Raw genomic sequence first — 23,055 nt, forward strand, 5'->3', positions numbered from 1 at the left:
ATGAGGACTGAGTGGTCTGATGCTTAAAGAAAACAACTGACATTAACCCTTAGGAATCTTTCTGCCTTTTCTAATATCTGTGGCTCTAGGACATTGATTTAATTTTTTAAAGAACTCTTGTCAATGTTTTAAAGAGGTTTTTATTGAAGAAAAATCTTCAGAGTATCCAACACAATCTCTTGATTAAGCTAGTAGGATAACCCAGGAAATAGGTGCGTTGCCAAATTTCATCGCTTTTACCAAATGTCCCAGTTTTAAAAAGCCATTAAGTTAGTGGAGTGTTCTTCCTAGATTGACATTTAATGTAAGTCACAGATGTGCTGAAATTAAGTTTAAAGCTCCTTGAGGACAAGCACCTATCCTATTTATCTTTGTATGCTCCAGGATCCTTTTAACATAACTCAACAAATATTTACTGAATTTCCAGAGGATTCCTGAAGTTCAACAACCCTTATGAGAAATAAAACTTACTAACAGCTACTATAAAGCTTGGGTATCATTCATGGACTCAATGAAAAGGTGAACATTTTCCAATGAAAAGGTAAACATTTCCCAAGCTAGTGGTACTAATCAGATATCCTCACTCATGCATAATTTTTTACCTAATTATATTTCAAATGTGGTGATTGTATTAAAAAATATCTGACAGATGTTCCCAGAATTCTAAGAATGACAAGAACTTGCAACTTTGCTATTTTCCCACCAAAGGTGTCTGGAAATTGATTAAACAGGCATAAGAGGATATTTTAAAGTGACTTTCATACGGGACAGGCATGGCATTAACTGTCTTCACAGTTCATCAGGAACTCTTTAAGGGGCTAGTATTGGATACTGCAAATCTACTAAGACAATGCACAGTGAAATAGCCTGTTTAACTTAATCTTTAAAACGTACTGAAAATAGTTAATATGTCTTAATCATACCTGATAGTAAACTCAAATCAACGTGTCTCCTAAAATGCCTCTTAGGTATGTTATCAGAGGTTCACCTTTAAGCTTCAGAAAATGTCAAGTTCATGATATCAGACAGTTTACTTCAAAGAAGAAAGTTAACACTACTTGATTCCTAGAGGCAACATGATGACCTGTAGCTTGCCCAAACACCCCCACCACCACCTGAAAAATAGGAAAGCAAGGCTTTAGTGAAAAGTTCCTTTCTAGGTCTTTCAAGAAAGAAAAGCTCCAACAACTTGCTTTGGACCAAGTTAAAGAGATTATCTCCCTTTTTCATTATGACTGTGTCTTTCAAAGAATTGAAGGATAAGATCAAAGTGCATTCATATTCATGTGAATTATCGCTATTGACTTGAATAATGATGGATTTCATTGTTTTATTTAAACTGAAACCAGAAATGCTGCTGCTTTTGAGTCTACACCCCCTAAGGCTGTAGAATTTCTTCTAAGGACTCAAAAACCAAGCAATTAGGTCTGACAACCACGTCATTTCCATAATGTACTTCTGCACAGAGGACTTTTTATTGGAACTGGTTACATTTCTATAGAATCCTACCATGCAATTTTTGACTCCTTTTCAGCCTTCTGAACAAAACTCCTAAGTTCAATAAACACTCATCCAAAATACTTAAGTATAAATGGTGCTGGGGAAATTGAGTGATGTTTAGAAAACATCTAGCTGTTCCTGAATCAGAAAATTAATGTTATCAGTAATTAACTCAGGAGAGTGCTTTCTCTTTGAACATGATTTATTACAGTTTGTTTTCTAGTGTAACTGAAGAAGTTAGAGTAAGCTTGGGAAAATGTGTTTTCCAGCTGTTTCTTTCTAAATATGCCTCATGACAGCTATCTTAAAATATTTTCATTTGGGTTCTCTTTAAACTATCCCATCACTTTCTAGTGAGAAAGAGGCTACCAGATCCAAGGGACCCCACTCCCTTTTACCAAATAATCACGCTCCTCAAGTTAGTCACCAATTAAAATGATCACTTTGGAGAAGACGTCTAAGGAAATTCATTAGAATAAAGTTTACAACAGAATAATACAGGCAACCTTTAAAATAGGCTTAAGGAAATGCTTTTTCAAGAACTTTAATACACACAATTTGTATAGGCTTTCTAAACTTAAAGACAGACCTTAGTGCAACCAATTCTATTATATTATGATAATCTGCAATGGGTTCTGAGAATACCCTTTCCAAGAAAGAAAATTGATATCTTAATTGGTATCACTGTTAAATGTTTGCCATACAGCTAAAGCAAATGTATAAGCATCACATTTTAAAAAATCAGTGTTTTTTTATCCAGTTGTACTACAAGAAGTCTCTATCTTAATTTGTCTCCATTTGGTGTCCTTAGTATTGCAAAGCATTCTCTAAGGCAAAAGTGTCTTAGTAAATTTGATTCTTTGGAATTTGACCATAAATACACCGACATTACAAACTTTGTAAACTTCCAAGACCTTCACCCTTCACTTAAAATCAAAATGATAGGCAATTATTATTATTTCACGGGGGGGGGGGGGAAATCACTTCTTGAATAAAAAGTGTTTCTTTACAATTCATTTCCTGTCTTACTAAGGGGAAAGGCATTAGCATTTTCTTTATATAGGTAGTCATTAATTTTTTCTTATGTCCATATAAGAACCTTTATTCTTCGCTTTAAAAAATAAATATGAGGTAACATTGAAATAGGAGGTGAAGTAATACAGCTTTAGCCATATTCAGGTGTTTCCTCTGAAATGTATATTTTTTAAAAAGATGACAGAAGTTGCATAGCTTGCTTGGACTAAGGAGGATGCAAATCATAGCGCAAGTATTTCCACTTAAAGAATGGGAAGCTGTGCCACTGAGACTTCCAAGTCTAGCCTACATTTTAGCGGAGCTGCCTCTCGGCTCTGATAATCTGTGGGGGGGAACCGAAGGACCGGGTGGATACACAGCCTGGGCTATTTTTGTGAAATCAGAAACCTTAAACACCTTCTCATTGTACTTTTACACTATTTCCTAGGAATCAGAGCATACGGTTATTTTTCTGTGTAATCAATGAGCAAGAAATTTTGGCTTGGGATTTGATGTAGCGAAATGACGTCAAAAAATTTTTTAAAGACTTGCACATGCGCAGTGAGACGCCATTTTTTTTTTTTTTTTTTAAAGTAAGCTTTGGGCTCTTCACCCCGCCTTCGGGATCCGGCCCGCACCGCGGGGTCTAGGAAGCTGGCCGATCTAAGGCGTTGTAGGATTCCCACACTCCACTCGGGGCAAAGAGAGTCGGATCCCCCCTCTCCAGCCAAGCGGGCTCTCTTTTTTAAGTCCCGGCAGGAGAAAGGGGAAGCAGGGCCGACCTGAGCGGCCGCCGCTAGCTTTTCTGACTGCGCAGCGCTGCGGAGCCTCTGCTCCCGGGGTTCCAGCCTCCGCCTACATCTGGCTAGCCCCTGCGAGTTGGCCGCACCACTCCGGGGCCCACGGGTCAGCCGCGCCGTGGGGAGGCTCGCGCTGGGACCTCTCCGCGACAGCCCGCGCAGCGCTGCGGTGCTTGCTGGAGGCCTGACTGGGGGAAGCAAAGCGAAAGGACTCGGGCCTTCTTCATCTTTCAACCCTCCCCCAGCAGACGCCGGCGGCGGCATCTACGGCCCTTCTCCCTCCCGATCCCTCCCCAGGCCGGCGGCCCGCGGAGCCACGAGTCAGTCTGAACGGGGACCTGCCCGCTAGCTCGCCCCCGCAGGCCCCGCGGGAGGGGCGCCGCAGGTGCGGAGCCTGCGCTGCGCTTCCGCACTCGAGCCCTCGGGCCGCGCGCCCCTGCCCTTTCCACGCAAAGGTTCTCCCGGCCCTGCCGCCCCCACACCCCCTTTTCGGCCCATCCCAGCAACCCACGGCAGGGGCCTCGCGGGTTTCTGATTCAGACGACGGCCTGACCCCAACCGATTCATGCGCCCCCTCCCCGGTTTAGAATCGCGGGGAGTCCGCGGAGATGCCCGTTGGGAGTTTGAGAAACTTTGGCCTAAAGGAAAAGCCGAGGACATCTGTGGAGCATCGTCGTCATTCCTTCCCCTGGGGCCCCGACACCCACTGTCCACATTGAACGCAGTCGCCTGCCAGGGCCAGCGCCGTCGAGCCGGGCATCTCACGCCCATTGCGCGCGGACACCCGCCAGCGCCCAGCCTTGCGGCGTCGGTCCAGAACCTTCCCAGTGCGGCGGGCCTGACAGGACCGCACCTGAGGGATGCGTGACCGCCTCTCATGGGTCTTGGCCCAGACGCGGGCTTGGTGAGGCTCCAGGGCTTTTGTGGGGTTTTTTTTTTTCTATTGTGGCATCTTCCATCTTTTGTCTCTGGCGTCCTGTACTAATAAAAAGATGGAAAAGGAATAGTACCGACCTTGCTTGAGATGAGTCCAACAACACCAAGATTTTAAAGGGATGGGGGGTCTGAGGAGTGCTGAGAAGGAGTGGCCGACAGACATCTAAGGCAAGGCGCCTAGAGGGTATCTGGTGGTGCCGGGCTTGGGTACAGTCGTAAAGGAAAACCCACATAAGTCTTTAAAAGAAGATGTTCACGTAACACACACACATATAGCAGCAATAATTTGTCTTTTGTGCGGTGTCTCATTGCCTTTGAAAGTGTTACACTGTATTTCAAATGTTAGCGTCATCAATTTCATCACTTTGTGCTATATGGTGATTTTGGAGGTGAACTTATTCGTGTATAGAATTTCCCCCTAATGATGGTTTACTTTGGTAGTGGAAAAGCCGAGTTCAATCTCAGCATCCATTGAATCACTGGAAAAGGAAGCCATTACAGGCATATCTTTAGAACTTTGGAGCCAGCAAAATCTGTCAAATATTTAAACATTTTATTGGCCTTAATACAAAGAAACGTGAAAACTTTAAAGTTTAAAATATAAGGAGTTGCCTTTAAAAGGCTTGAAAAGCAAATGATAGGAAACAAGACATAAGCACAACACCTGCATAGAAATGTTAATCTTCCCATCTTGGATGGAAGTGTCCAAGTCTCTTCTGCTTTGCTGACCAACTTGATGGCACAACTGGTTGGTCTCCTGAAAACCAAACGTAAACTCCTGAGGTTTTTTCTCAAAAGAGGAGCAGAGCAACATTTAAGATGTCATATGTTTCATCATTACAGATAATATTTTGAGAAAACTAACTTGGTTATGGAGTATGTAATACCTTTATTTTTCATTTAAGTATGTATATATGGAGTTATTAATTTTAGATTTTACGTGGCAAAATGTTGTATTCTTATAACTTGAAAAATTACATGCAGTTGCCAAATGAATGCATATTAAGTACTGCCATTGTGTTTTTAATTTCTGGGGTGTGGGGGTGGGGGGAGGAAAGGCGATTATATCTAGGTAAAAGCCAGCTAATTTTTCTTAAAAACAAGACACCTTTTATTAAAGTGATAGTTTAGATATCCTCACCTTTTCCCCTATGTCACCCTAAATCCCTCTTCTTTGTTCCCAAAGCACTTACAGCACTGAGTGCAATTATAGTCCTTAAAACGGGGCAGACTGCAGTATATGCTTGTTTAATGAATTAAACTTTCTTCAGATGTCTTTATCTCCCACTAGATTTCATGTTCTAGAAGACAGGTACATTCTGTTATTTGTAGTGTGTGGTAGACACTGATATTTAATGTTTTGGGCTTGGGAGAGAAATATATATATACACTTGATTTATCTAGAAGGAGTTTACAAAATGTGGATATTATATCAAATTAACATCTAATTAACACATACAAAGCTTTAACTTTAAAAATTCATCTAGAAACTGAAAAAAGAACATGTCTGTTAAAATTAGTAAAATTTCTTCTAGGCATGTGTAGAATATATTCCCATGATAATGGGTTTTTCTCAATTTCCAAAGCAGATTTTTCAAGAGAAACAGCAGGATTTTTAAACTGGGTTTAGAATGTTGTCTTTTTTGAATCTCATTTTCATAAAAAGAGAAATTAGATGCAAAAATGATTTCAAAATTACATGTGATTAGCTTTATACAAAAGGGGCCAAAGTTTTCCACACAAATCTTTCATGGAAACATTTTTGCAAGTTAATTCAGATAATATGTTTCATTCTCAATCAAATGTATAGCTTACTGTGTCAAGTACATTGTAGATCTGTATTTAAAGTCACCAGGTACTAGAAGAGTAATCTTAATAGCACCTTTTCTTTTTTTAAAATCGAAATATCCCTTTGAATAGTTTTCTTTCTCACTACTTAACTGTTAGAGGTGTGTGTATGTCATCTTGGGGCATACAGTTAACATTATAAAACAGAATGGTATTTTATTTTAAAGTTAGTAAGTTCAAAAGTGGGTCAGAAATTATACTTCTGTCAGTAAAAGTAATCTTCCACTTTTGCCATATCTTACATTTGAATTACTAACAATTCTTTTCTGTTTTTTGATTAATCTATGTTACATTTTTCCATTTAATTTTAAAGACTTCTAAAAAGAAAGTAGAATAAAGAGCAAAGATCTAGTTTCTTTAGTTTGTCCAATTTCAGATATAAAGTAAGAATTCTATATTGTGTTTTATCAGCAACAATACAGTTTAAACCACAGACACTGTTAATGACAAATACTCAGAATCTATAGTTAAAATAATTTATACTCCATTTAACTTTTCAAACTTTGAAGTGTTCCATAAATAGACTGTCATGTTTACAGGTTTAGATTTTTTTCCCCCACTATTGGACTCTTATCTTAACGCTTTTAAAGTGGAAAATACACAGTTAAAAACAATGACTAAAAATGGCAGCTGTAGTCGCTTAGGAGTTCGAATTGTTAAAGGACTGAAACCAAACATAGAACCTTTTAGTTTTAAGGGGATTTTTTTTTTTCATAATGCAACAAGGAACTGAAAATAAAATTACAATGAAGGTTTATTTGCTATTTTAATTATTTGTCCAATCTGTCCCCCTCCCATCTCTAAATTAGTACACACCAAAACTTTAATTTTAAAACACCTGTTTCCTTAGGGAAATATGGGAATCACTGTTAGACTTTATGTCTTAGGGTTAAGTAAAGGGATTGTGGGTATTACTGGCTTCAGAACTTCGAAGCAAAAGACATGCACCTGTTCTGGGGGTAGCAGGGATCCCAATGAACATACTTATTATTCTTCTGATTGCTGGTCCATTCCACAACTATTTGGGGCTTCAGAAAATACCAAGACTTCATCAGAGAGCTCAAGTCAGAGTGAGATTTCAAAGATTATTATATAGGACTTATCCCAAATATGAGAACAAGCTAAATTTGCATGTTTCCTTCTATTAAAGAAGAGACATCAAGAGGTTTCCTGTCTTGGCACTACTCAGCAGCAGCTGTGACTATCCCCTTGACATCTGGCGAAATTGTAGTTTCTGATGGAGGAACATTTAAAGTTGACACCTGTCATTGAAACATTTGGTATACAGTTTTCAGACCAACTAGAAACCAGTGATAGACTACCTAACTTTTGTTAAAAGAAACTGGGTAAGAAAGTTATGTCAGCTAGAGAAGTCTGATTATGATAGTTTGAATCAAGACTTTCCAGGTAAAGATTCTCTCTCCTTTTCTTTTGGAAACGTCCTTCAGCAACAAATGCAGTCTGCATTTAAAAGACAAAATGTTTTTAAAAATCTCATAAAAATGAGGAAGCAGCAAAATTGGTCGTAATTTGGAAAAGTCATGGACGATAGGACGTTTATATTGTTTCCTTGTCTGCTTTTCTCATTGAATCTTTAGGACTGCTAATTAAATGCTTTCAATACATTATAATTAGGTGTATGAACCTAGGTATCCTGACCCTCTAGGAATCCTCAAACCTGAAATGCCCAGTATATAAAAGCTGGACTAAAGGGGGAAATATTTGACTTGAAGGCAGCACTGACAGTAATGTATTTATCAGATAACACAGTGTCATATGTGAGATTTCTCTCGACTGTCGAAGCCCAGGAGACGCCATCGCGGCAGTGTGCCTGTCTCGCCGCTCTAGGATCGAGTTCCCTTGGCGCATGGGGCTCCCTCTCGCCCCGCTGCAGTCAAGTTTGGGTTCGGTTTGTGAAGTTCTCTGACCTCCTGGCGGACGCCTGTGCCCACAAGGTGTGACCCTCGACGGCGCACGGCTCCCGTGGCGGCCGGGCGAGCTCCGCGCGTCCAGGGAGCCGTGCACCCGGAGTTCCCCACCTGCGACCGCTGGTCGCGCAGGGCGCCCAGGCACCGCGCCGTGACGTCACGCTGGGGACTGCGGTTGCCGCGAGACGGCCGCGTTCCGGTTCCGGTCGGTTGCCCGGGAGACGCAGGTACACAGAGAGAGCCGTTGCCGTCGGAGGCAGAGCTGTAGCCGCGGTTGCCTGCTCCGTAGACTCGCAGGCCCGGCGCTGTCGAGTCCGGCGCTGACGAGCCGGTGACGGGCGCAGAGACGCGGGCGCCATGAGTCAAAGGCAGGTGCTGCAAGGTAGGCCCGGGCGCCCCGACGGGGGAAGGAGGACGGCGGAGCCCGAGGGCCGTGCGAGGCGCCCTCCAGCCTATGCCTCTCCCCGCAGTGTTCGAGCAGTACCAGAAAGCCCGGACCCAGTTCGTCCAGATGGTGGCGGAGCTGGCGACCAGACCCCAGAACATCGAGACGCTGCAGAACGCGGGTGAGCCCTCAGCCTGCATCCGCGTCGCTCCTCACCCGGGTCCTGCCTCCCTTGCAGCCCCGTCCTCTCCCCAGACCTCCATTCCTAGTTGCCTCAGGCCCTCCTCTCAGCCTCGCCCCTCACCCCATATCCCCAGTCCTTTCGTCGCCCAGTGTCCCCTGGCCTCGCCTCAAGTCCCCGTCTCCCCGCTCCCCCGCTGGCTGGGCTGTCAGGGAGCTGCAGGGCGGGGACGGACGATGGCGTCCCTAAGTTCCTCCAGTCCACCGCGGAGGCGGTAGAAGTGTTCGGTCTCTTTTGCGGATCTTTGCGGGTCAGGTTTCCGGATGGGTATGAGAGGGGCCAGGCATTCCTATTTCCATCTTTATCACAACTAGGCAAATGTCAGATTTGAAAGTCAAGACCGTACGAAGTGCCTGGAAGTCACTTTATGTGAACGTGAATCTACCCTAATCAGCCCCATTTTCCCGGATGCCCTGCCTTTGATCACCTTCGACTTGACTTTCTCACACCAAAGGAATTCCAGAGCGGTTGATAACGTTATTTCTCGCCTTGTGTTGGTGAAAGAGTAAAGAAAGATATGCTTGAATATTTTCCCAAGAGATTCCAAGTAGGCAGAGACCTAGCTTTGAGAAATCTCTAGTGATGCTCGTATTCCACGTCTTGATCCGAACTTATGTAGATTCTACAGGCAGAGGAAGAATGTGTGTGCTATGTGTGTGATTTTCTCCTTACCTTTTCACATAATGGTGGTCCCTTCTCTCTCTCCATCCTCTGTGTCTGATTAAGGATGATTCCACCACCACCTGAAGGTAGCATTTTATTGCTGCTGTGTCATGAGAAACCTTCAATTTATGGGTTATGATCTTTAAAACTCATTTAAATTAACATGGAATTAGAAGAGAAGTAAGAACATATTTCCAGGGCAAGAATTTTAGACACACTGTTTACTCTGAGTTTCTTTGAGGGGAATTAGTACTACACTAGGTGGCAATTTCTATTGTCAGTGGGAGGAATTCTGGTGCTTATTCATTGCATGCTTTTATTGGGGGGGGGGAGGGTGGAGGAGTGTAGTTAGAATAGGGAAAGTGTATTTTATAATCACTTTAAAAAGCTATTAATTTTGAGGTAAGTGTACATTCACATGCAGTGGTAAGAAATAATACAGAGAACTCAGTTGCCTCAAAACTGTAGTGTGATCCAGGATATTGGCATTGATAACAATCCATCAGGTTTTGGGTTTGTTTTTTTTTTTTTTTAGTTTTCCCTAGTTTTCCTTGTACTAGTGTGTGTTTGTGTGTGTTTAGGTCTATATGATTTTATACTGTGTGTGTCCATCACCATTATAGTCAGAGATTATCACCACAGGATCTCTTACCTCCCTCTTTTCCCTAACTTTGGGCACCCACTCATCCCTTCTCCGTTTTGAAATTTTCAAAGCTGATTATCTTTCGTTCTACAGTTGTTTCACGTGGATTCATTTCCTTTCTTCTGCATGTGTATATGTGTGCTTGTGGGCACGCACATATATCCCTCAAAGTATCCAGCACAGTGCTGGACATACAGTGTTTCATATACACTGACTATGTTAACTTTATTAGAGCATGTTACATTTTTTGAACACACTTTTTTGAGGGAATTTTTTTTCCTTCCAGTCCTACTTTTGCTATTTACAAATACTTGATTTTTTGGACAGTATGTATACAGCTAAACAAAAACGTGATTTCTTAAAAAGGGAAAATGATTGACATTATTTTAGAAATTTGATAGCTGAAATATGGATTGTACAGATAACTATTAAGATGCAGAATATCATGTTTAATGTAAGAGTGACAGATTATCTCTTCCCATAAGTATACACTATAGAATATATTATGGAATTTAATCAATACAAACAGGCTAAGTCATCACCAAACTATAAGTAACTTAGATATGACATTCTTAAATAGCTACCTACTGTACTTACAGTCTGACTTAGGAAAGAATGGAATACAAAAGTAACATAGCTTAACAGTTTAAAATGATCTCCACTTGGTGATAGCCTGTGATGGTTAATTTTATGTCAACTTGACTGGACCTTGAGATCTCCAGACAGTTGGCTAAACAGTATTTCTAGGAGTGTCTAGGATGTCTAGGATGGAATGGTAAGGTTTTTCTTTCCCCTGAGGAACTTATTTTCACATACTTCATGTTATCTAAATTCAACTTAAGCACCACTTTAATAACTTTAAATAGAGACAGATAATGAAGATTCCAATAGATTTATCCTTTTAATATAAAAATGTAAGCTTTGTTGTGAAAACTGCTCTTATTAGTCATTTAAAGATTTAAGTGGTTTCCTTTTCAAAAGTCACTATGGATTTAAGATGCGTCTGAATGAGCCACAATATGTGTACATTATTACATATTTTGATCAATTTTTTTCCAGTCAAGTGAATTCATTTTGGTAACATAAGATACTAGTACATTTTATTCCTGACTTTGATATACAGTCTTTATACCTGGGAGAGTTTTGTTTTCTCACTTTTCTCCCTTAATAAACTGTTTAAATAAACATGTATCGGGGGTCCAAAATAATGTGAAAAGAAGTTTCCATATAGACATCATGATAAATTAGTAGTTCACTTGTTAAGAATTTTTAAATCCATTGACTAGGAAAGGAACCTTAAAGGTGAAAATTATCGATGAAGTTTTATTTCATTTAAAAATCTCTGATCTTTTTCATTGTGTTTTTGAAGTGTCAGTGAGAGAATTTGCTCTATTAATTATGTCCAAAGTAATTTTAAAACACAGTGTTGCAAGATACCTTCTTCAGAGTATTTGGACAAAAATTGGTCTGACTTACTATAAAAACTGTGTACAGTGTATCTGTAACCTGGATTTTTTTCCTCTTTGAGATTTTGTTCTTTCTAAATCAAAAGAACATACATGAAAACATTAAAAATTTGCTATAAAATCTCATTATACACTTTCAAACCCTATATGTCTGAACCCTTAAATCTTACAGGTATTTAAAAATGAATTTGAATACTTTCCCTCTTTGAATAATTAGTAACACTTGACTGCAGTGATAGAGATAATACATAGTAACTTGTACCAATTGTAGAATTTCAGCATTTGGAAGTGGTTGTTTAATTATAAAATATAAGAAAGATGTTTTATGGTATACTGGAGTGCCAGGCCACTTTTTGGTTGTTTAGAAGGTCTTTTAAAATAAGCTAATAAAAGCCCCAAGAACTTGATTTTTAAACTGCTTAGCTACATTAAATAAACTTCTTCTGAAGCAGCTATTTACATAAGAAAAGTAAGGGTAAAGTTTAAAATAATACTTTGTAATATTTTGCTTATAACCTATATCCAAATGGTAAACATGGCAAATCAAAAGTTATGCATATTTTCAAAAGAGTAGGAATAGAAAAGTTTGCCTAACACTTTAAATATGCACCTGTATGAAGCAAATTTACAAATTGAGGCAGTTTATTTGGTTCATAATTCAAGATAATAATTAATGCATATAGACATAAAATTTTAAATTACATGTGTCTGGCACAGGGTGAAAATCTTCAGATTAATGATCTAGCACTTCGGTTTCTATGAGAAGGAAAGGCCTGTAGCTGGCATTTATGATGTATTGAAAACACATCCTGGTAGATACATGAAGCATGAGTCTCCTACAAAAACTACTTTTCTAAAGGATTTTAGAACCGAAAAAATAATTAGTAAAGCAATTTCAAAAAACTTAATAAAAAAAAACAACCAAAAAACAAAACTTAATGAGTTATGCTCTTTAAATTTGATGTTTTTCCAATATAAAAGGAGCCTTATAGTTCTGAATGTATGATAATTACGGCACTTTTTATTAATGACAGAGGGAGTGTTTTTCTTTTTTTAAGGATAGAGATAGAGTTGTTTTTTTTTGAAGGATAGTGATAGAGGTTTTTAATTTTTTCTTTTTACATATACTTAAGTGGAAAATATTCCAGGGAACTATAAAAATTCTGAATTTGTATGCACCTAGTATGTCCTATAAACAAGGTTTTTCAGAGTTTTATTGTATGTCCCCAATCATTGTTCCTATGTGGACATTTCCTGTTTTGATATCTAAGCATTGGTACATAAGTAGAAAATAATACAACCAGGACTAGAATTTCACTATTTTCCTAGGAAAAGCTGGATGACTGGAAAAAAAAAAAAAAATCCAAGCAGTACATGAGCCTGAAAGAGTAGGTTCTTAAAATGGCAAATTGTGTGGGTTAAATTTTAATGTCACAGATTAAATGGCCTTGAAAAGTTATCTCAGTGTTTTCTAAAAACACTTTACATTTGAATGTTTTTTCAAGGCCTTTGCTCCTCTGACTAGAACTTTTTCCTACACTTTTTTGCCCAGTTAATTCCTACTCATTCTTTGTAGCTCTATTTAGATGTTGATTCCTCAGGGAGACCTTCCTCGAGCCCTTCCAGTGAGTTGTCTCTTATGTTTTCCTGATTCTAACATTTCTCTTTCATAGTCATCACAATTGTAATAGTTTAATTTCTGCTTTCTCTACTAACTGTTAAGTTCTATGCTTAACATAATGCTTAGCTTATCATAGAGCAGATGTTCAACATGTTTAAAGAGGATAAGGAAGGAGTAATTATTTTTCTAAGTGTTTTCATATCTCTTAGATTAGATTCTTGTAACAGCTCAGGTGAGTAGAGTAGGTATCGTCTTCACTGTGGTTAAATCTCAAAGAAGTCTGGATAATTGCCCTCATCTCTAAGTGAGTTAGTGGCCGAACTGGGACTAGGACCTGTTTCCCTATTGCTAGCTGACTTTGTGCTCTTCCTGTGTTACCTGAGGTATCAGGAAACCATTCATAGATATTCTAGGAGTTTCAAATAAACCTCAGTGTTAACTTTTTTTTTTGGCCGAGCCACGTGGCTTGTGGGAGCTTAATTCCCAGACCAGAGACTGAACCCCCGTCGTCGGCAGTGACTGTGTGGAGGCCTAAACGGTGGACCGCCAGGGAACTCCCACTTAGGGTTAACTTTTAAAATACGTCATCTGTCAGGCCTTTGGGTACCAGTGACTGTTCAGTAATTGTGTGTAATGGCTTTTGAGGTCTCCTCGAGGACCACTGTGGGACCTTGAGTGAAGGCCTACATGCTGAAGACTAACTTTAATTGATACATACCCGGAGATTTGAGGAAATGGAAGTTGTGTTTAGCACTTAAACTGGCCTCAGAGTTCTAGAAGACCTTTTGGCTTCCTCTTAACTTCTAAGGAAAGCCTTATCAAACCAGAGGCTCTTTCAAATCACCCAGAGAAAGTGTCTAATCCCCTGGAAGTTGAGAACCAAGAGAGAGTATTTGACAGAGTTGTTGGACTGACCCCCGCCACGAAGAGTGCCCGGGAGACCTTGCCCAGAGAGGCCAGCTGCCCTCTGACTGACCGCCTGCCCTCCTGGGCTTTTTGAGAACATGTGAAGTAAAGCTCAGTGAAGAAGAAGGCCCTTGATATTTGTTGGTTGATTGATGTGAGCGAATACTTAGCACTTCCTTTTGTTCTTTATTTAATCATACTTTGTGTGAAGGACTTTTCTTCCATGTTCACAGGGAGCAAAACTTTGGGATTTCTGTTAAGTAGATGTACTGGTCCTAGGAGAAATCCAGGGCTGTACCTTGAGGAAAAAATTGCCCTTGCTTTGTAGTTGGCCCATCTGAACACAAGTCAGACTTAGCTAATTTTCAAAGTGAAATATTGGTTTTGCCATACACCCTGGTCTTATAAGTGCGGCTCAGTTTAGAATTTATTTTTTAATCAAGTTCTGTTAAAAATTGAGGTGAAAACTAGTGATATTTATGCTTGAGTATGTGTGCCTATGTCTCCAAAGGAAATGATCTCTGTCCACTCACTGTCGAGTTAGAATCACTATTTAATTCTGTACGAATGCGAGATTACATTAGTTTTCCATGGAACTGTCTTTGTAGATTTAGTCTAATAATATTCCCTTTTTTTTTTTTGAAGACTTGTTTAAAAATAGCTACTTAGACTTTCCCATGACTTTTAAAATCTATCATTGAAGACATTGTGCATTTTGCTGTTATTTTTTAAATATAAAATTATATTATTTTAAAAGGTTTTTTGATATGGACCATTTTTAAAGTCTTTATTGAATTTATTACAATACTGTTTCTGTTTTATGTTTTTTGGCCCCGAGGCAGGTGATATCTTAGCTTCCAAGCCAGGGATGGAACCTCCATGATCTGCATTGGAAGGTGAAATCTTGACAGACTAGACCACCAGGGAAGTCCCCAAGTTTTACTCTTTTATACAATCGATCTTTTGCTATTTATTTAAATATTATTTTTCAAGCTAGGCTTATGATTTCAGGGAAAAAAATTGTTCCTGCTTCATTTCACAGAATGATTCTCTTTTTACTTTTGCTGCCACAAAACTCAAGTTTTATGCTCAGAGTTCAGTTGTAGCAACTATTACCTAAACTATATTTCTGATTAAAAAAAAACAAAACAAAACACCCAGCCCCCCTCTCCACTCCATTGCTCTTAATTATTATCTTTGTATCCATATCTTTTAGAGTGAACTATCTCAAAACAATGTAGGCAGAGTATGAGTAAAACCAAAAATTTCATCTGAAGATAGATTTTTAAAAATTAATTTATTTATTTTAATTACTTTACAATATTGTGGTGGTTTTTACCATACATTGACAAGAGTCAGCCACAGGTATATATATGAAGATAGATTTTTGAACTGATTGCCTTTCAAGAGTTTCCTTTTCAGAAATTACCCATGAAACCTCTTGGAGCAGGCAGTCCTTTTAGCAATGTTTCCCTTTTCTCTGTACTAGCCTCATCCCGACATTCCAGTCTTCTCCAGGCAGATGGGTGTAGTAGGTATATCTGTAAAAGAGAAAACAACAGCCTCATCATTTGCTCAGAAGAATTGAAAGCAGGGACTCAGATGGATACCTGCACATCAATGTTTACAGCAGCGTTATTCACAAACCTGAAGGTGGAAACAACCCAAATGTTCATTAGCACATGAACAGACAAACAAAATGCTTGAACATACAATGGAATATTGTTGTTGTTTAGTCACTAAGTTGTTTCTGACTCTTTTGCAACGCCATGGACTGTAGCCCACCAGGCTCCTTCTATCCATGGGAATTCCAAGGCAATAATAACCTCAGATATGCAGATAACACCACCCTTACGGCAGAAAGTGAAGAGGAACTAAAAAGCCTCTTGATTAAAGTGAAAGAGGAGAGTGAAAAAGTTGGCTTTTAAAGCTCAACATTCAGAAAACTAAGATCATGGCATCTGGTCCCATCACTTCATGGCAAATAGATGGGGAAACAGTGGAAGCAGTGTCAGACTTTATTTTTGGGGGCTCCAAAATCACTGCAGATGGTGATTGCAGCCATGAAATTAAAAGACGCTTACTCCTTGGAAGGAAAGTTATAACCAACCTAGATAGCATATTAAAAAGCAGAGACATTACTTTGCCAACAAAGGCCTGTCTAGTCAAGGCTATGGTTTTTCCAGTGGTCATGTATGGATGCGAGAGTTGGACTGTGAAGAAAGCCGAGCGCAGAAGAATTACTCTTGAGAGTCCCTTGGACTGCAAGGAGATCTAACCAGTCCATCCTAAAGGAGATCAGTCCTGGGTGTTCATTGGAAGGACTGATGCTGAAGCTGAAACTCCAATACTTTGGCCACCTCATGCCTAGAGTCGACTCATTGGAAAAGACCCTGATGCTGGGAGGGGTTGAGGGCAGGAGGAGAAGGGGACGACAGAGGATGAGATGGCTGGATGGCATCACTGACTCGATGGACATGGGTTTGAGTAAACTCCAGGAGTTGGTGATGGACAGGGAGTCCTGGCGTGCTGCGATTCATAGGGTCGCAAAGAGTTGGACACGACTGAGTGACTAAACTGAACTGAATATTGGAGTGGGTTGCCATTTCCTTCTCTCAGGGATCTTCCTAATCCAGAGATCGAACCTGTGTTGATGAGGCAGGCAGATTTTTTTTTTTTTTTTCTGTTTTTTTGTTTTTGGCAGGCAGATTCTTTACCACTGTTATTCTATCTTAAAAAGTAATGAAATTTTGATATGTGCTACAATATGGACAAACCTTAAAAATATTTTGCTAAGTGAAAGAAGCCAGACAAAAAAGGACAATATTGTATGATTCCATTTATATGAAGTATCTAAAATAGGCAAATTCATGGATACAGAAAATAGAGTAGAAACTACCGCAGGCTGAGAGTGGTGGATGTGGGGAGTTATGGTTTAATTGGTATACAGTGTCTGTTAGGAATGATGAGTAGGTTCTGGAAATGATAGTGGTGATGGTGGTACAACATTATAACTGTACTTAATACCACTGAACTGTGCACTTAAAGTGGTTAAAATGGTCACTTTAACGTTAGGTATATTTTACTACAATTTAAAAAAGAGAAAACAAAGAAGAGAAGTCACCAGGGCAGCCAGAAATCTTTACTGTGACTTCAGTGAACCCAGAGGCCTGATTTGCAGAGACTTGCTTTCAGTAGAAAAAAGTTGAGATGTTAAATATCTTTGTAAAGCTCCTCAAATTGAAGTAATATGTATAGAAATTATACACATGTAATATGAGACTGAGTTATTATTTTTTTTTTTTCTGAGTTATTTTTTTGTCTTTAGAAATGTTTGACCTTTTCCCCCCTGGCTTATATATGCAATTGGCCTGCAAAATTCAAGTGATAGGCCTATGTTGTATTAAAAGGAATTAAGGGAAAGGTTGATTGAGGCTATTCTATAATTTCTTCCAATACTTTTATGAGTGCATGAGCTGCGTTTACTCATGTGTGAGGTCCCTATTTCTTGCCACTTGGTAAGCCTTGATCTATTTTTTGAATGAATAATTGTGGGCAGGATCCATGAGGTTTTTATTTTTGTAAAACTAGATAACAATGTAAGTATTATTAATAGAAGCAGTGCCTCCAGTATGGCACTGAAACAACAAACACAGAAAAGAAACTCAAAGCTATAAAGTTGGGGGTGGGGAAGATTGTAAAGATTTAGCCTATAGGTTACATTTCATAAACATTTTCACACCATTTAATGAATTTATATAGGGAAGACAAAACTGTCTTATAGATATCAGAGTATAATATGTGAATTGCTTTTACTATTAGATACAATATTAGGTAGTACTTGTTGGTTCCTTCAGTGGAGACCCCAGTGACTTCATTAGCTGCTCACTGAGGACCTTGTCTTATTAGATATTATAGCAGTTATTCAGACTTCTGTAACCTATGGACTCTATATTTTCATGCATTCACTCACCAAGGATCAGTCACCATGGATTCCTAATGGACAGACAGGTAAGGAAATTTTTTTTTATGTTATATATGCTCCTCTCCTTCCTCCTCCCCTCCCTCCCTCCCTCTCTCCCTTCCTTCTTTCCTCAGTTCCTCTTGCAGCATTATCTGTATTTTTAGGACAAACCTGAAATTGATTGGCCTCCAACTAATAAAATAATATTAAAAAAAAAAAAAAGAAAGTAACAAAACATGCTTAGCCTGTGTAGGAGATAAAAACATGTTCCTGGGAACTGAAGACTATGAAGCACTAAGAGGCAATTCAAAGACTAGAAATTTGGGGCAATATTTTCTCTAGTAAAAATGACCTTATTCAGATATTTTAAATGGAAACTTTAGCTTTTACAAATTTTTCAAAATTCTCATTGTCTGAACAAGGGCATATGACAGAGCATCTGTATGAAAGCCTAACTTTGATACTGAATATAGGAGTAGAAGCGAAAGGAATTGTGTGTCATTTTATTGACCTGATTTTTGCTGGGCCAAATGAAGTAGAAAAAGGGAGGAGAAAATATATAAATCAGCAAAACCCCTTTGAATATGTGGACAAGTGAAATATATTTTTGGGGGTAGAACATCTTCTTGCTAAAACGGGAAACTGAAGATAGCCACCACTGGGAGACTTGTGGTATACTAGCTAAATATAGTAGCTAATAATAAATAATAATGTAATTGTGCTTATTGTGCTTAGTCGCTCAGTTGTGTCCAACTCTTTGTGACCCCATGGACTGTAGCCCACCAGGCTTCTCTGTCCATGGGGATTCTCCAGGCAAGAATACAGGAGTGGGTTGCCATGCCCTCCTCCAGGGGATCTTCCCAATCCAGGGATTGAACTGGGATCTCATGCATTGCAGACGAATTCTTTCCCAGCTGAGCTACCTGGGAAGCATAAGAAGTGTAAACTCAGATAGATGAATTCATTCTTCAAATTCATAACATGAATTTGATAAAATTTTGATAAAAGTTCGGTATATAAATTATACACATATAATATGAGAATAAGTTTTGTCTTTAGAAGTGTTTGACCTTTTTTCCTCTGGCTTATATATGCAATTGACCTGCAAAATTCAAGTGATAGGTATACATTGTATTAAAAGGAAATAAGGGAAAGGTTGATTGAGGCTATTCTATAATTTCTCCCAATACTTTTTATGAAAGTTCTAATAGAACTTTATAATAGAACTTTCAGAGTTTTTGAGATTTAATTAAAAATTTTAGGTTAATAACTCAGTATGGATTAATTTTCTATTTATATTTCAAAAGACAGTTCTATCAAGTTAGGAAAAAAGGGAATACCAGAATCATCAGGAAAAAATAACATAAAACAAGTTTGTGATTCTTTTAAAATTATTCTAAGCATATTTTCATTTTATATTTTTTGTCTCATTAATGTATTTATTATGAAACTTTAAATATATCTTAAGAAATTTAGCTTTTCTTTTTTAGAGTATTGACCTGTTTTACTTAAAATGGTACATGTTCATTATAAAAAAAATCAAGTTATACTCAAGAACAAAACAACAAAAAACCCCAACTCAATTTAAAAAAATGGGCAAAGGACTTAAGTAGGCATTTCAACAAAGAAGATGCACAAATGTTTAATAAATACATTCACCATCATTAGTGAGAGGGAAATAAAAATGAATCCACAAGGAGATACCACTTCATACCTACTAGGTTGGGTTATTCTAAAAAAAATAAAATGCAAGCATTGGTGAGGATGGGGAGAAATTTAAACCCTTGTACTTTGCTGGTGGGAGTTTAAAGTGATGTAGCCTCAGTGTAGTGGAAAGTGGTTTAACGGTTCCTAGATACTGGTGATGATTACACACCATTGTAAATGTGTTTCATGCCACTGATTTGTACACCAGAAAATGCTTAAAATGTTATGTATATTTTACCACTATTAAAAAACTTAAATCAAGTAATAAGCAACCACAAAGAAGAGATCAACAAATGGTTGGTTTTAGATCCAGCTTTCTAAAAGGAACCATGTTAATATTTGGTAGTCATTCTAATACCTTATTTTGCACATTGAACTGTTTGTTGTGAGATACTTCAGAAATTATCTCTATAGAAAGTGTAGAGAATAATGTAAGCAACGCTTATGCACATGGATGTGCTGAATTGTTTAACCTGAGCTGTGGCCTAGGCCTGAGAAAGGGGGGCTGTGTGCCTGCAAAGCTAACCAGCCTGAGCAGGATGCAAACTTGCAATAGTAACCTTCTGTAAAAGGACCTAACCAAGTCAAATTAGACAGAAAAAGGATCACTGAAGAAAACTGGGAACTGAGAAAAGCCACAGGTCACATCATTAAATGTTTCTATGATAAGCATCCTTATCCTCTGTTTATGTTATTTGATAGTACTGTTTATCTTATTTTGGTCTAATTCTAAATGTTGTGTTTTCCTTTTATTTCTATTTCACGTGTTTCTGGATATAACATTACAAAAGAATATTGGTAATATGTATCTGCTTTTATAAGTCACAGGGGTATTTTTTAACAAAAGATGTCATAACATGCAAGTTGAACAGTCCACTGTAAATTACATTTAAAAGTCAAGGGGCACTTTGTTCTGGTTTGAACTCTGTCATCACCTTTTTTGTAGTGTCATACTAAAACACCTTTATTAAGGGGTTGCTTCCAAGATGGCACAGTGATAAAGAACCTGCCTGCCCATTCTAAAGAAGATCTCCTGGAGTAGGAAATGGCAACCCATTCTGGTATTCTTGCCTGGAAAATTCCATGGACCGAGGAACCTGGAGGTCTACAGTCCATGGGGTCACAAAGAGTTGGACACAACTGAGCACATAGCACAGCAGAGTTAATGTAGAGTTGGAATGTTGAATAAAATGATCCAAATGAAATAGTTTACCCCACCTCCTCAATTTTCCATATTATATCCATCCAGTTTTACGTATTATTTAGTAAGTATGAGTAAAGAATGTCTGAATTTCTAACCTTGCTCCTGCATTTTAGCTGTGTAATTTCCCTAATTTTTCTCAGCCTTCATGTACACATCTGTAAAACAGATATGATAATAGGACCTATTTCATAGATTTGTTATGAGAATTCAGTAAATTGATGTAGAAAAGAAGTTTTTAAACACAAAATAATATATAAGCTACTTTTATTATTGTGCTGTGATGATGGTATTCCTACTATGTACTCAACCCTAGAATGAATATTAATGAGAGCTAGTAATGTGACATACTTCCTTATCTTAAAGAATTTATTTATTCAGAGACAGTGTCAGAAATCTGAATTCACAGCCCTTTATGAATGGGAAGCCCTAGTCCAATGGCCCTTCTTACTCACCTGGCCCTGACATAGATCCTCATAAAATTTCTGTAATAGACCCTAAGTCGGTTGGGATCAGAGAGAAAAAACCACCAGAAGACTTGAGAGGAAAGAACTGAACTGAGCCCTGAAAGAGATGGGGTTTGCAAAGGCTGTTGGGGGGGTGGGGGCATGTGGGGTTAAGCGGGGGGAGCACAGCTCCTCAGTACCTTCCCTCCCACCCCCACCCCCATAACTCTGCTAGGTGGACTTTCTACTCTGTGCATTACAGCCTCTCTCTGCATTCCTCGTTACATCACACAGCTAGAGTTTGCCAAATCAGGGATTTAAACTCTGGTTCTCCAAAGCCGTTCTTAGTTCCATGCTAGGCTGCTGCTTTGATAATTGCAGGTTATATTATTCTATGCCTTGTCCAGTTGGCTGCTGCTTAATATTGTATTAGTTTTTAGTGGATGGTTTTTGTTTGTTTGTTTTTAATGATATTTCCCTTTGCTTTTTCCTATCTGCATCTATGCTGAATGGTGTTTGCTTTTTAATTTAAAATTTGCTGATTTCTTATTTCTTGTAACTTAGGCGTAATGGCTTTGCTGAGGCCTCTTCTTCTGGATGTGGTCCCAACAATTCAGCAGACTGCTGCCTTGGCTCTGGGGAGACTGGCTAATTTTAATGATGACCTGGCAGAAGCAGTCGTGAAGGGTGACATTCTTCCACAGCTTGTTTATTCACTGGCAGAACAGAATGTAAGAATTTTTTAAAACCAAAGTTATATGATTTTTGTTTTGGATTTTAAAAAAATTGATAGTTTGGGTACAATTGCAAGTGTGCAGACATAGAATTATTAGGATATTAATACAACCTTCAATTCTTTGAACTACACATAATAATACCTTTAGGGTATTTTACTTTGAGGCTAATAGCTTTTCTGCATTACTGTTGGTATAGGAGAAAACATATTAAAGTTTTTAATGGAGTTATACACACGGCAGTGCTTCTATATATGGCCTTATTCAAGTTATAGGATCAGTCTTCGAAAGATGTATGGCACCCTGGGCAGATAAGTTACATACAGTGGTGTTGTGTTATTCGCTCAGTCCAACTCTTTGCGACCTCGTGGACTATAGCCTGCCAGGCTTCTCTGTCCATGGGATTCTCCAGGCAAGAATACTGGAGTGGGTTGCCATTTCCTCCTCTTGGGGATCTTCCCGACCCAGGGATCAAAACCAGGTCTCCTGGATTGCAGGCAGATTCTTTACCGTCTGAATCTAGTTAATGGGCAATGGAAGAGAGAGCTTTGAAGCAAGGGGGAAGGGAAGCATTTGAAAGCAAGGAAAATGCATGTAAGGAAAGGTTTGACAAAGCATTTTTTGCCAAGTATGCAAGCATGTCAGGCCTTCTAAGGGTCATCTAAGAGTGCTTCTATTTTTTTCCCATCCTGTCTGGTTCCCTTTATGTTCCTAACAATAGTTAAGGATCTTCCTTTAGGTAGGGTCTTTGCCTGTTTGTTCCAGCCTACTGATTTATCATAACCTAGGGATATATCTTTCTTGACATGTCTTTAAGATTAAATTATCTTTCTTACACATGTATAACCAGAGGACAGACAATTCAATTAAAAAATGGGCAAAAGACTCACACAGACATTTATCCAAAGAAAATGTACTAAGAACCAAGATGAAAAAGTACTCAATGGCGTTAGTCACTAGGAGATGAAAATCAAAACTGTGAAGAGCCAGCATTGTACCTACCAGGATGGCCATAACAAATAAAAGAAAGAAAAAAAAGGAAAATAGCAAGT

The 23,055-nt window shown here is 38.7% G+C and overlaps 1 protein-coding gene across 2 annotated transcripts in view; it reads left to right on the forward strand.

Moving 5' to 3' along the window:
• Positions 1 to 8,275: 8,275 nt before the first annotated feature.
• Positions 8,276 to 23,055, forward strand: part of SPAG6 (sperm associated antigen 6) — a 59,630-nt gene continuing 44,850 nt past the window's right edge. Inside the window, exons 1-3 of one of the 2 annotated variants that reach the window (XM_065919557.1) lie at positions 8,276 to 8,408; positions 8,497 to 8,592; positions 21,834 to 22,000. In XM_065919557.1, the coding sequence (XP_065775629.1) occupies positions 8,384 to 8,408; positions 8,497 to 8,592; positions 21,834 to 22,000 (288 nt within the window). In that variant the 5' untranslated portion in view covers positions 8,276 to 8,383. Of the gene's footprint in view, positions 8,409 to 8,496; positions 8,593 to 17,910; positions 17,963 to 21,833; positions 22,001 to 23,055 lie in introns of those variants that run through there. The other variant, XM_065919558.1, reaches the window with a different exon arrangement.

This window comes from Muntiacus reevesi, chromosome 2 (genome assembly GCF_963930625.1).
Source record: "Muntiacus reevesi chromosome 2, mMunRee1.1, whole genome shotgun sequence".
In the NCBI taxonomy this organism is placed as follows: Eukaryota; Metazoa; Chordata; class Mammalia; order Artiodactyla; family Cervidae; genus Muntiacus; species Muntiacus reevesi.